At 46.0% G+C, this 13,221-nt stretch overlaps 1 protein-coding gene across 1 annotated transcript in view; it reads right to left on the bottom strand.

Moving 5' to 3' along the window:
• Positions 1–9,760: 9,760 nt before the first annotated feature.
• The window catches only part of Cat (Catalase), a 28,427-nt gene continuing 24,966 nt past the window's right edge, over positions 9,761–13,221 (bottom strand). Inside the window, exons 14-18 of the mRNA XM_080178988.1 lie at positions 12,224–12,382; positions 11,982–12,026; positions 11,154–11,286; positions 10,966–11,036; positions 9,761–10,628 (exon numbers count right to left, since the gene is read on the bottom strand). Of these exons, the coding sequence (XP_080035114.1) occupies positions 10,580–10,628; positions 10,966–11,036; positions 11,154–11,286; positions 11,982–12,026; positions 12,224–12,382 (457 nt within the window). The 3' untranslated portion in view covers positions 9,761–10,579. The remainder of the gene's footprint in view (positions 10,629–10,965; positions 11,037–11,153; positions 11,287–11,981; positions 12,027–12,223; positions 12,383–13,221) is intronic.

Genomic DNA, 13,221 nt, shown 5'->3' with positions numbered 1-13,221 from the left:
ATTTTTTTCATTTTTTTTTGGGGGGGGGGGAGGGTTAGTCGACCCCGATATTTTAATTTAAAAAAGAAATTTATTTATTGGGGGGAGGGGGAGTAATATATCCTTTATTTTTTGGAGGGTTTGGGGGAGGGTGTCCCACCCTCCAAGAAGATAGTTATAAACCTAAACCTTCCCGGGACCCATGAGAAGCTACCCTGTAAAGGAGAACCCGATCGGATCAGCGATTAGCGACATTGTATTATAGATATTATGTCAATGTGTATGTACCGAAGGATCTTGCTAAATGCTGAACCGATGGTTCTCCCTTACAGTGAAGCTTCTCATAGATCCAGGCAAGGTTTATGACTATTTAAGGGAGAGAACCACAACCCTTCTAAGAGAAACGGAGTATTTGGCGGCACCCCTACTGCAGAATTGCTGCGGCTGAGGGCGGCTGAGGTCGGCTGCTGGCTAAAGTGGCCAATTCTTATGCACTAAGCCGCTTAGAGAGATAGTACAAACCAGTTATCACAGTAAAGGTGTCGATCCAAGCCGATTTCAGGTTCTGGTATGATCTGCAGGCCTTGTTCTTCCAAGTCTCAAGTAAACTTTGAGTAGCTCCTATGACCGCAGATTTTACTTATAGCTTTAAATTTTAAAATTAAACTTAATTATCTATAATACAAATAGAACGATGTCTGTCTGTCTGTCTGTTTGTTTGTTTGTCTGTTTGTTTGTACCAAAAGATCTCGTTAACCGCTAAACCGATCGGGTTCTCCTTAACAGGTTAGCTTCTCATTTGTCAGGTAAGGTTTATAACTATTTTGGAGGAAGGTACCACCACCCTCCCCAGAGATTTCGCCCCCAGAGAAAAAATTAGCTTTTTTTTATAATCTAAAATAAAAAAATTGGGCTTAGAGTTTAGGAATCAAAATATGTCTTTGATTTTATCAGAAATTATTTATCAAACAGTGGAGGCACCAAAATTTTCTAGCCCTCTAGCACGTTATCAGAAGTTAATAAGATCATTATTAAATAATATTCTGTTTTCTCAATATCAAATATCAAAACCAGAGGTACTCTATATCAAAAGTATATGTTTGCCTTGTTTTCTAATATTAATATTTACTTTTATGGAAATTGTCATTCTTGTTTTTTAGACATAATTTATTAGTTAGTATGTTATAATGCCCCTAGAGGCCTTTAGGGACACGTTAAATTGTTTCTTTGCTATCTATTTTAAGATCAGCTATTTACAAAAAAAATATTTTTTCGCTAAAGTTAGTTAGGTTTTTAGCTAATTGCAAAAATGTCCGCAGGGCGGCGTTTTTTTTTATTTTTATCGATTTTCCTGGGGAAGGTGGTGGTACCCTCCCCCAAAATAGTTAAAAATCTTCCCAGGACCTATGAGAAGCTACCCAGTAAAGGAGAACCATATCGGTTCAGTGGTTAGCAAGATTCCTCGGTACAAACACACAGACAAATAAACATCCTGTTACTTTAGTATAAAGATTAAATGGGGAAATAAAGAGTAAATATCCATTTACATAAATGCAGTTTAAGTTAAATTATATTTTTTTTATAAATGATTGTTTTATATTAGGGTTGGGCCGGATATCCGGTGTGGCCGGATATCCGGCCATTTTCAATATCCGGCCGGATACCGGATATTGAAACTATCCGGCCGGATATCCGGCTCTATAATTTTTTATACTTTACACCAAAAATCTCTGCTTTTTAAAATCTTAAATGGCTATAATTTTCTTATTATTGAAGATAGAAGAACATTTTTTCTGAATAAGTTTAACTTTCTGGTAAGCCGAGCGTACTCGGCCCACGGGGTAACGAGTTCGGATTCAACGGGCCCTAGCCTTTAAGTATTCTACCAAACAAACAAGCAGGATTCAATCATACAGAATTATATATTTTAAACTGAATAATATTTACAAGTTATGTTTACTATATATATACAACAAAAATATGACAATAGTTAGGTTTGAAGGGGGTGTGGGGCGCTAGGGCTTAGCGCCCGACGGTAGACAGGCTGTGGGGGCAGCGGTGGTAAAAGGGGAGGCAGTGCCTCCCGATTATATAAGTGCATGATGGACTCGTGATAATTGCATGTTCAAGTCCCCTCCCCACATTTAGGCAGGCTTAGTTTGACCGCCGGGTGCGGGGTTAACAGCGGTCATGAGATGGATAGTGATATAATAGGATTAGTGCGGTGGGTTTGTTATCATAAGTCACAGCGAAGCAACTCTGTATTGGGCCTGTCCGTATGGGTGTCGTATTACCACAACCTCCCCTTCAAGGGTTGCGTGGCTCTTGAGACACCAGGCCTTGAACCTGGGGATACGACAGCCGGCTCATGCGCCGGACAGGCAGCTCCTGGGGCACAGCTCGATGGAGGACAGCTCGGGCTACACAGGCTCCTCGGGACACTCGTTGCTCGGTCTGACTGTGATTGGTGATCAGCATTGTCAGCTCCTGGTTGGCTTCTAGGCGTGGGTTGGCCACGGCCAGGCCTCGCCGCTGGAAATTTTGCCTCGTCTGCAGGATCAGTTCTGTCTCGGCTGGTAACTGGACACGGAGGCCTAGGCAGATTCTGGTGGTTCCTAAGGGTGGAATGGTGACGGCAAAGGGCGCATAGAACTCCATGGGGGCGCCTGCTTGATTCAGGTTGCTTGGCCTCCTAGCTCCTACCCGGATGGGGATGGCTGTCATTTTTTTTTTTTTTTTTTGTCTTGTCTCGGGTATTCTATCTCGAAAGATACTCCCCATCTTCTTACAAGCAGTTTAGTCGTTTGTGTCTGGCCAGGTTATTTGATGATATTTGGGCTCCACACCTGTCGCATGGAACTTTTGGCTTGGCCGTCGTCGTATTTTGACCTCTATTTTCTTCAGGTGCACACTTTTTTCTGTGTCTTGCAAAATTTGATGCAGACACTTCTTTTAGACATTTATCACATTTCTTATTATTAACATTTCTAGCCACTAATCCTGTACAGACCTTCTTGTGAGTGGTTAGGTTTGATTTTCCTAGGAAATTTTTATCACATTTATCACATTTGAACATTTTTTTCTGACTAGATATTTCATGTATTCTACGTTCATGGTTCGTCACTCCTGTTTTTGTGAGGCATATTCTGCCACATCCTTCATATGAGCATACTAGTGACAGGACTGTACCTGGATCCTGGTTCCTGTGTCCGCTCATTTCTGGAATCTTCTTTCCTTTTCTCCTCTCCCATTTTTCCAGGTATTTCATCCTGGTTTTCACAGCCTTCCTCCAGATCTTTCTGTCCTTCGTTATTTGACCGATTTTTGTCCAATCCATGCCCGCCTCCTTGATGATTCTTTTCCAGTACAGCACTGTTTTTCTTTTCTTGCCCGGAACTTTCTCTACAGCCTCCAAGTCCTTCTTCTTCTTCTGGGGCGGCTTCTTCCATCGCAGTGGCTGGCTCTTCTCCTACAGGTCCGCTGCTGGCTGGCAGGTTCTCCATGTCTGCGTCAGGGTTCCAGATGGCATCTCTGAGTGGCTCTGGCGCAGGCGGCGGCGGCGGTGGTTCGTTGGGTTGCTCCTGCAGGTTTTCCTCCACTGGGTCACGATCTTGGCCGCTAGGCTGTGGGGCGGCTGCGGCTGGCTGGTGTACTGGGAACTCTCCTGGGTTGCTAGCTGCGGGCGCCGCCGCTCCAACTGGCAGCTCGGTGGCATCCTCGTCGCCGTCCACGTCAACTTGGATGTCCTCTGGGATCTGGTGGGCAGTCACATCTCCAGTGTATTTGCGCAGTCGGCCTACATGCGCGGTAACTTCTGAGATCCTGGCTACTGGGGAGGCAGGTTTGATGACATAATGGACTTCTGTAGCTTTCCTCACTACTTTCCAGGGGCCAGTCCATCTCTTGGTAATCTTGGCTGCCTTTCCTGGCACCAGGCGAGGGGCCAGGTACCAGACCAAGTCTCCAACCTCATACTTGGCCGTGCCTTCGTAGGCTGCCGCGCTCCTCCTGATGGCTCCCTCCTCCTTCTGCTGGATGGCATCATAAACTGCATAGTAGCGCTGCAACAGAGCTTGGACGTTGGCTGGAACTGAAGCATATTCGGTCTCTGGCAGCCGTAGCACCATGTCCACCGGAAGTTTGGCCTCTCTCCCAAAGAAAGCCAGGAACGGGGTCACCCCAGTGGATCTACAGGCCTTAGTGTTGTAGGCAAAGGCGATGGCAGGCAGGTGGGGCTCCCAGTTGTTATCGTCTCTGTCTAGGAACAGGCGCATGCCTGTGTTGAGCGTCCTATGAAACCTCTCCACTCGGTTGGACTGCGGATTGTAGGGTGGTGGATGTGTCAGGCCAATCTCAAGCCGGGAGGCCAGTTCCTGGAATACCTGGCCGGTAAATTCCATTCCATTGTCGGAATGGATCTTCAGGGGGCATCCGAACGTGGCCAGGTGGCGGTGCAACAGGGCTTCAGCCACCGTGAGGGTGCGCTTGTTGGGGATGGCGTAGAGGCTGACAAACCGGCTAAATCCATCTTGGCAGGTGAGGATGTAGCGGTTCCCAGCTGGAGTCTCTGGCAGTGGCCCCACCAGGTCGATGAATAGGACTTGCTGTGGATACCCCTGGCGGGAGGGCACGTGGATCCCCTGCTTCAGCCTCTCCTTGGTAACTTTCTGGACACACTCAGGGCAGGTTTGTACCATCAGGCGGACGTCACGGGCTAGGTTGGGCCACCAGAAGTGCATGGCAACGCGGGCGATAGTTGCGTCCATCCCAAAGTGCCCAGCCATGGGGGTCCCATGGGCTAGAAAGAACGCATCCTGCTGGAGGGCCGAAGGCAGCAGGTATCTTGTCCTCTCTCCCGTCAGAGTCTGGTCAGTGGTGGTGAGGCAGCCATGCTCGTCAAGGCCCAGGGCTGAGAAGCGGCTGGCGTACTGCTGCTCGTCTCGTTCCTTGCCACGCAGCTCAGCCTTGGTTGGGGCCTTGCCATCAGCCACCCATTGGCGGACACGGAGCAGGAGGGGGTCCTGTGTCTGGGCTTCCAATACTCTAGCTGAATCCAGTCGGGCGGCAGGAGGCCGGCTAGCTGCGGGCTCCCCTAGCTGGGCCAGGTTGTGGATATACTCAGCCTGCTCTGCTAATTCTTCGGCGCTAGCCGTTGGCATGTTGGCATCTTCCCGGCGGCTGAGGGCGTCGGCGTTGGTATTCTGGGTGCCAGGCCTGTGGCAGACGGTAAAGTCTAAGGCCGCTAGCTCCTCCTGCCAGCGGGCCACCATCCCTGTGGATGTGTTCAGTGATTTCATTTGTAGCAGGGCAGAGGAATCAGTGTTGATCTGGAAGCTGCGGTAGGACAAGATGCCGTGGAATTTCCGGATCCCATAGATAATGGCGGCCATCTCTCCCTTCCAGGACGGGTAGCGCGTCTCAGGGTCGGTTGTCTTGCGCCCCACGGCGGCAATCAGCCTCTCCTTGCCCTCTTGGCATTGACTCAGTATGGCAGAAATGGCGCGGCTGCTGAAATCTGTGGTGAGCTGGAACACTGCTGGTAAATCAAACCTGGGCGGCGCTCGGATGGGGGCCTGTCGGAACTTGTCCTTGAGTTGCAGCAGTTGGGCTTCCATCTCAGGCGTCCAGGTTAGGGCCTTGGCCGTCTTCTGCCGATTCATCTCGTAGGTGAGGTCTGCATACTCTGGGATGAACAGGCGGTAGTATCCAAAGAAGCCCAGCAACGCCAGCAAATCCTTGGGGGTGCTAGGGGCTGGCCAGTCCAAGATGCGGTCAATATAGTCCTCTTGCATGGCTATCCCCTCTCGGCTGAGGGTGTGACCCAGATAATCCACCTTGGACCGGAACAACTTGGTCTTGGCTGGCTTGAGGCGGATCCCTCCCCTGCGGTGGGCTTCCAAGACCTCTCGGAGCCTGGCCAGGTGGGCCCAGGTATCCTGGTGGAAGGTCAGGACGTCGTCAAGGTATGACTGGAGGTTGGCTGTGCCTAGTGGGTTTAGGACCCCTGCAATAAACCTGGAATAGACAGACGGTGCCGTAGCCAGGCCAAAGGGCATCCTTTTCCATTGATACAAGCCCCTGGGGGTGGTGAAGGCGGTGCATGGCCGGCTATCCTCAGACACACGGATGGTGTAGTATGCGGCCACCGCGTCTAGAGCACTGTAGACACGGTGCCCGCCAGCTCGTTCCACCAATTGCTGGATCCTAGGCAGGGGGTAGCTGTCCAGCTCCAGACACTTGTTGAGGGCCCTGTAGTCGACGGCCCAGCGGGTGCTCCCGTCCTTCTTCTTGATGGGCACCAGGGGGCTGCTCCAGGCGGAGTCCGACGGCTCTATGACTCCTTCCTGCAGCCAAGTGTCCAGTTGTTTCTCTAGTTCAGCCTCTTGCCGCGGGTTCAGATCCCTAAATCTCTGGCGGATCGGCTGGGTCCCTGGCTTGAGGCGCAGCTGCAATTCAACCACATCTGTGCAGCCGGGGGTAGAATTAGAGAAGACGTCCCTGTACTCTGACAACGTAGTCCAGACCTCCTTCTTGAGCAAGGGGTCCTTGCGTAGGAACTCGTTGTCTTCCATCTCCAAGGCCTCCCACAACTCCTGCATGTCTATAGGCTCAGCAGGTTCTTGGACCGAGTGGAGACGCGGGGGAGGCGTATCAGAAACTTCCAGAATGTCAGGTTTGACCAGCTCCCCTGCCACTGGGAAGCCAGCATCCAGCAAGAGGGGCACCTCCCCCTCATTGACCACCAGTACTCTAAACACAGTGGCAGAGCCAGGCCTGTGGGCATACAGGCCCTCTGGAATAACAAGGTCCTCCCCAAACCTCTGTTCTGGGGCAGCTAGTTGAATGGCATCCTTGGTGCGATGGCCTACTAGCTCAACAGGGACTGCCATGACCCCGCGGCCAGGCAGGACCACCCGCTTGGCTGTGCGGAGCTGGGGTGGTTGACCGTCAGTTGGAGTGACAGCGCTCAGCCTATACGTGGCTGGTGAGGGGTCAGCCTTGGCTCCGGGACCCACCGGCCGCGACTTGACGGGCTCGGCGTCTGGAGAGGCTGACGTGTCGGAGCCAGGCTTGGCTCCGGGGGCGTCCGGCCACGATTTGACGGGCTCGGCGCTGGGAGAGGCCAAAATGCTGGGTCCAGCTTTGGCTCCGTGGGCGTCCGGCCGCGACTTGACGGGCACGGCGCCGGGAGAGGCTGGGGCCTGAGAGTTGAGTGTGGCTCCGGGTACATCAGACCGCGACTTGACGGGTCTGGACTCGGGCTTGGCTGGTGGACTGGCTGGAGGTCCCAGGTAGAGGGGGCCAGGTGGACACGGCTGGCCGTTGATAAAAATGTCGGAGGAGAAGATGGGTTCTGGAGGGCTGGCAATCTCAGGAAACGTTGTTGGCAGGCTCTCCCTTGGCACCTTGGGCACTGGGGGCAACCCCATGGCTAGCAGGTTAGCGCCCTTGTGTGCGTTGAGCTCAGCGTCCACCCAGTGTGTGCCTTTCTCAACCACACGCGGCTGCTCAGGCAGGGGGCCTGGCAGGGGCCCCTCATAGCTTAGCTCTCTCTCGGCTGTCTCCCGGTCAATGGGGACGCCACGGAGTGGGATAAACTCCCCACGCGCCCACAAGCAAGGTGGTTGCATGTCGAAACAGAGCCTAGTTCCGAACTCCTTGAGAAAATACCCACCCAAGTTCAGAGGGTGGGAGAGGTTTCGGACCACAGTCACGTGGTATAGATGGAGTATAAGAGTGTGTGAAACTGCCATATATAACTCTTTTAATTTTCCAATTACCTGGAGGGGCTGGCCTTCCTCATTAGCAGTCAGGATCTGGGTGTTGTCCGGAATCAACATGCGTTGCACGCCCATCGCGTGCATGAGGTGCTCAGAAATTACAGCAGACCCTGGTACACGGTTGCCAGAATCAACCATGGCATCAACCTGTACATGCTGGGCAGGGTCAGGAGTAGGAAACCTCACCCTGATATGGCAGGGGAAGTGGAGGTCCTGCCCTTGAGACAAGGGGGCCTCTCGTTCGGCTGGGGTTGGCAGAAACTTTGGTGGTGGCCGCACCGCAGCTATGGTGGTATCGCTTACCATGGTGGCTTAGACTGTAGCTTCGAATCACTAGAGCTTATTAATTATCACTTGGTCAACAATTTTATATTTATTTTTATCACTTGGTTGACTTTTTATACACAATGATGTGTTGTTATCACTAGGAGCTTTAGGTGTGATTCTGGAAGCACTGGCAGCAGGGAATGTCCGTCCTGCAAGGTTCAGAGGGGTGACGGCGGTAGGGAATGACCCGTCCTACAGCGCCGCTGGTTCGAATCCCGACAAATGGCGGCAGGGAATGGCCCGTCCTACAGCGCCTCGGGTTCGAATCCTGGGAGACAGCGGCAGGGAATGTCCCGTCCTGCCGTGCCTGTGGCTCAAAATCTGCTATCCGTCGCAGTGGTAGGGCTTACTTGTGTGCTGAAGCTTCGCAGCCACACATTGCCTTCTTAGGGAGACCAGCACACAGCTGTCTGTCTCGTAGGTTTGGCCTGGGTGTCCTGGGGCTTGTCCCAGCTACACTTGCCAATTTAGACTCAGTTTTGTAGCCGTCTGAGCTAAATTATCCGGTTGCCGTGGCTGCGCACCTAGCGCTACTCCTACACGACACGGACAAAGCGTCTTAACTGGCGCTTTTAGCAGGCTAAATCTGCTTGCCGTAGGCCAGAGGCCCACATATTGCGTTCAAAATGATGGAAATTCGACCTAAAAAGGCCGTCTCACGGGTCAGTTGGCTTCTCAGTTGGCGGCTGATTGTCCCCTTACTTGCCAAAGGGTCCAATCAGAGGTAGAATAGGCTAGTTCTGTAAGGCTCGATTGAAACACGCTGACACCAAGTTCTGGTAAGCCGAGCGTACTCGGCCCACGGGGTAACGAGTTCGGATTCAACGGGCCCTAGCCTTTAAGTATTCTACCAAACAAACAAGCAGGATTCAATCATACAGAATTATATATTTTAAACTGAATAATATTTACAAGTTATGTTTACTATATATATACAACAAAAATATGACAATAGTTAGGTTTGAAGGGGGTGTGGGGCGCTAGGGCTTAGCGCCCGACGGTAGACAGGCTGTGGGGGCAGCGGTGGTAAAAGGGGAGGCAGTGCCTCCCGATTATATAAGTGCATGATGGACTCGTGATAATTGCATGTTCAAGTCCCCTCCCCACATTTAGGCAGGCTTAGTTTGACCGCCGGGTGCGGGGTTAACAGCGGTCATGAGATGGATAGTGATATAATAGGATTAGTGCGGTGGGTTTGTTATCATAAGTCACAGCGAAGCAACTCTGTATTGGGCCTGTCCGTATGGGTGTCGTATTACCACAACTTTATGTAAATTTATATAAGATTTTTGAAGAAATTTTTTTTTACTACTTTAATATTTGGTAATTTGGCCGGTTGTCCGGCCGGATATCCGGTAATTTGGCCGGATAACCGGATATTTGCCGGATATCCGGCGTTGGCCGGATATCCGGCCGGTTACCGGATATCCGGCATTTGAACTCAGCCGGATATCCGGTATCCGGTATCCGGCCCAACCCTATTTTATATACACAGGAGGCTATAGGCATAAAATCAGTCATCTACTATATTCTAATAACTAGCGGCTACGCCCCCCGAGAGGCCTCTAGGGGCACTTTAGGAGGGGAGAGTCGAATCTAGTAACTCAATTTCTTATTTCAGATTTTTAGTTAAAAAAACAAAACAAAATTAGGAGGGGTGAATTTTATTCTAGCTAGGGGCGATTTCTCTTTGGAAGGTGGTGGTACCCTCCCCCAAAATAGTTATAAAACTTCCCGGGACCTATGAAAAGCTACTCTGTTAAGGAGAACCCGATCGGTTCAGTGGTTAGCGAGATCCTTCGGTACAGACAAACACACAATCTGTTACTTTATTATAAGGATTGAATATTAACATTTTCCAGTATTGCTTCGAAACCAATTAATATCCGCTGGATTAGAAGCGGTTTTCAGCCATACTGAAAAATCATATATTATATTGTATTATAGACAATTCCCCAGGAATAATAAAATAAATTCAAAAATCAATACCAGTTTTGTGAAAGGAGAAAGTGGCTCAAAACAAATTCTGACGTCATAAAAATGAGGGATGAGGAGAGGCGGAGTGGGAAAGAAAACCCCTAAAAAATAGATGGATAATCCCTCATTTTTATGACATCGCATGCTGATTTTTTTGAGCGGCTTTCTCCTTTCACCCAGTTTTGTTAGCCCCGGCCTTAGACCCATCAGGGCTTACAAAACTGGTTTTATAATATTAAAATTTTTCCTTTTATTAACTGCGGAAAGCTGTTTATAATATGTTGCGATAAATAACTATTCTTGGTCATTCATAAGATATGGCATCTAAAGAAAAATATTTTACAACATACTTTGACTTTTCTACTGAAACTAAATACAAATAATTTATGTATAAAAATTACATTAATCATTCACAAGCAGAAAATCAAACATATAATAGTAACTGGAATTTTAGAAATAATTATTCTTTAGTTGCTATTTCCAAGTTCTTAGTTTCATCTTTGTAGTTTTCTTGTCTAAAGATTTGATTTTCTGTTGTGGTTCTCATCATCAAGCTTGGTACGCCTGTAAATTAAGATTTTATTTATCAATCAGGGAAATCAACCTTATACAATTTTCGAAATCAGCTGGAGGTATATACTTGACCCTTATCTGGCAAGCCTTATTATCAATCAAATTTTCAAAGCAAACAAATAGGTATAAAGAGGCTTTGGTCAAGTTGAAAAGTTCTGATATTATCATAAAGCTTCTTTGTTTTCAATCTCTCAAACAGCTTTTCTTCCTATTACTTTTTATATATTCTTTCTATAAAAAATAAAGACTTTTAATTATTCTCAACAAAATCACAAAAGGATTGACTACTGTTGAATGATGTTGTCCATTAAAAAAAAGAAATGTATACCTTTCAATATTTTCTTTAATTCTTTGTCCATATTCTTTATCAGCTGACCCAAAATTTCTAATTGCTCTCTCCTATAAAAATTGAACAATAACCATTGATTAAGGACAAAAAAAAATACGAAGGAAATATAGGTTGTTCCTTTTACAGTGAAAATCATTTTGAAGATCTTTTCAATCAATGAACATTACCTGGATAAACTTCTGAGCATTGCAAAGATGAGAAGCAATATTGTCAACAAGTCTCTCCTTCTCTTCCTCATTCAGTACATCTCTGTAGAATATGCCACACTGGGTAAAGTTGTCCTCATCTGCTGAGTTATATCTAGAAAAAAAACATGCAAAGAGTACAACTATGTAGATCATACCACATTGCTTGGGTAAAGTTATCCTCATCTGCTGAGGTATATCTAGAATAATAAAAATTATGAAAAGAGTACAACAATATAGAATATACCACACTGGGTTATATCTAAATTAACATAATTATACAAAGAGTACATCTCTAAATAAAATGCCTTATCAGGTAATTTCATTTAATATACTTAGTTAAACCTGAAATATCTTAAGATTGCTATCCTGTTGTTATAAATACAATGCATTTCATATATACTGTATAGGTAAAAGGTATAAAATATATTGTAGGCTTGAAATTTTAATATCATTAGTATTGCTTTTGGTCCAATTATCCTTATACTAAAGTAACAGGATGTTTGTCTGTTTGTGTGTCTGTGTGTACCGAAGGATCTCGCTAACCGCTGAACCGGTCAGGTTCTCCTTAACAGGGTAGCTTCTCATAGGTCCCGAGAAGGTTTATAACTATTTTCTTGGGACACCCCCAACCCCCCAAAAAAGAAAAATACCCCCCACAAAAAAAAATTTTTTTTTACTTTTTCTTTTAAAATCTAAAATAAGAAATTGGGTTATCAAATTCGACGCCCCCCTCCTCAAGTGCCCCTAGAGGCCTCTAGGGGCTTAGCCGCTAGTGACCAATAAAGTAGTAATGGATTATTTTCCTACCTTGCAACATCTCCTGAGGTCTGAATGGTTTTCTGAGCCCATTTTCTAAAACAATACATAATTGAATCAATCCAAACAATCTTTACAAAAATTTTCAGAATTGGATGCAATACCCTGCAAACTTTATTAACAAAAATAGAAAGAATTTTTTCCCCTCAAAGAGATCAAGAATTTTCCCAGATAATTAAATAGGAACAATCATATTCTACTTCTTTAACATTTCCTAAAACAGTTTAACTTACTTATCAGCAGTAGGTCCAGAAAATGAATTGGGAAAATAGTTGGGAGCTCCATGTTGGTTGCCAGAAACATTCATGGGACCATCTCTTTGCATGTTCTTAACTCTGGCTCTGTAGGGACAGTTAACTGGAATCTGGTCCCAGTTAGCTCCGAGACGATGTCTAAATACAAAAATTACTGTCCCAATTAAAAGTAAGATCAATCGATTCTTATATTTGCCAGGGATAAGGGATGGGAAACGTAGGAAAATATTATTTCAGGCCTATTTCAAGCCTAGGCCTAAAAAACCAGTTATGAGATGGCGCAGTAGTTCGTTAGAAATGCTTATGAAATAGCTGTGTGTGTGTGTGTGTAGATAAAGTATAGAATCAAATTCAGGTAGCGAGTCAAAAGTAAAAATAGAACTTATTATAAACCTATATATTAATGGCTTTTGTTAAAATGAAGTTTTTTCTCTAACAAATTTTTTTTATCTTTTACTTTGGTAATTTGAATTTTCAGAAAGATATCATTGGGTTTTACTCAGACAGATTTTACTTTGTATTTTTTTGCATTTATATTAATGAGTAAAAATTTATTTGAAAATATCATTGCTAATTAAAATTAAAAATACATAAATCAATAAATAAGCACTTGGGTAGCATTCTATCAAGTTCTTTGGATACTATTATGTAATGATAGATTTGTACTGTGTTGTATAGTACAAATATTAAGGTTAAGGTGTTGTGTCAATTCCGTATTAAATTTTTAAAATTTAAAATACAACATTTAATTTATAAACTACCAAATGAAAATTTGTAGCTACCCACTTTCCAAAGAATAATCCCTTTATTTTGTTTTTTTCTATATGGTCCTTTTTTAATGTTTAATTCTGAGCAGATATAATAATTAAGCTAATGTGATCAAACACCATTTATATTCATTTTGTATTAGCACACAAATCATTGTTTTTTCTAGAATTGTTTGCTTCTAAAAATTGCCGCAGTTTGTTATATCTCCA

The sequence above is a fragment of the Acartia tonsa genome, chromosome 12 (assembly GCF_053477335.1).
Source record: "Acartia tonsa isolate MP-2025a chromosome 12, ASM5347733v1, whole genome shotgun sequence".
NCBI classification, from domain to species: domain Eukaryota; kingdom Metazoa; phylum Arthropoda; class Copepoda; order Calanoida; family Acartiidae; genus Acartia; species Acartia tonsa.
Note: the sequence above shows the minus strand (reverse complement) of the source record. Positions and strands in the feature narration are given on the sequence as shown.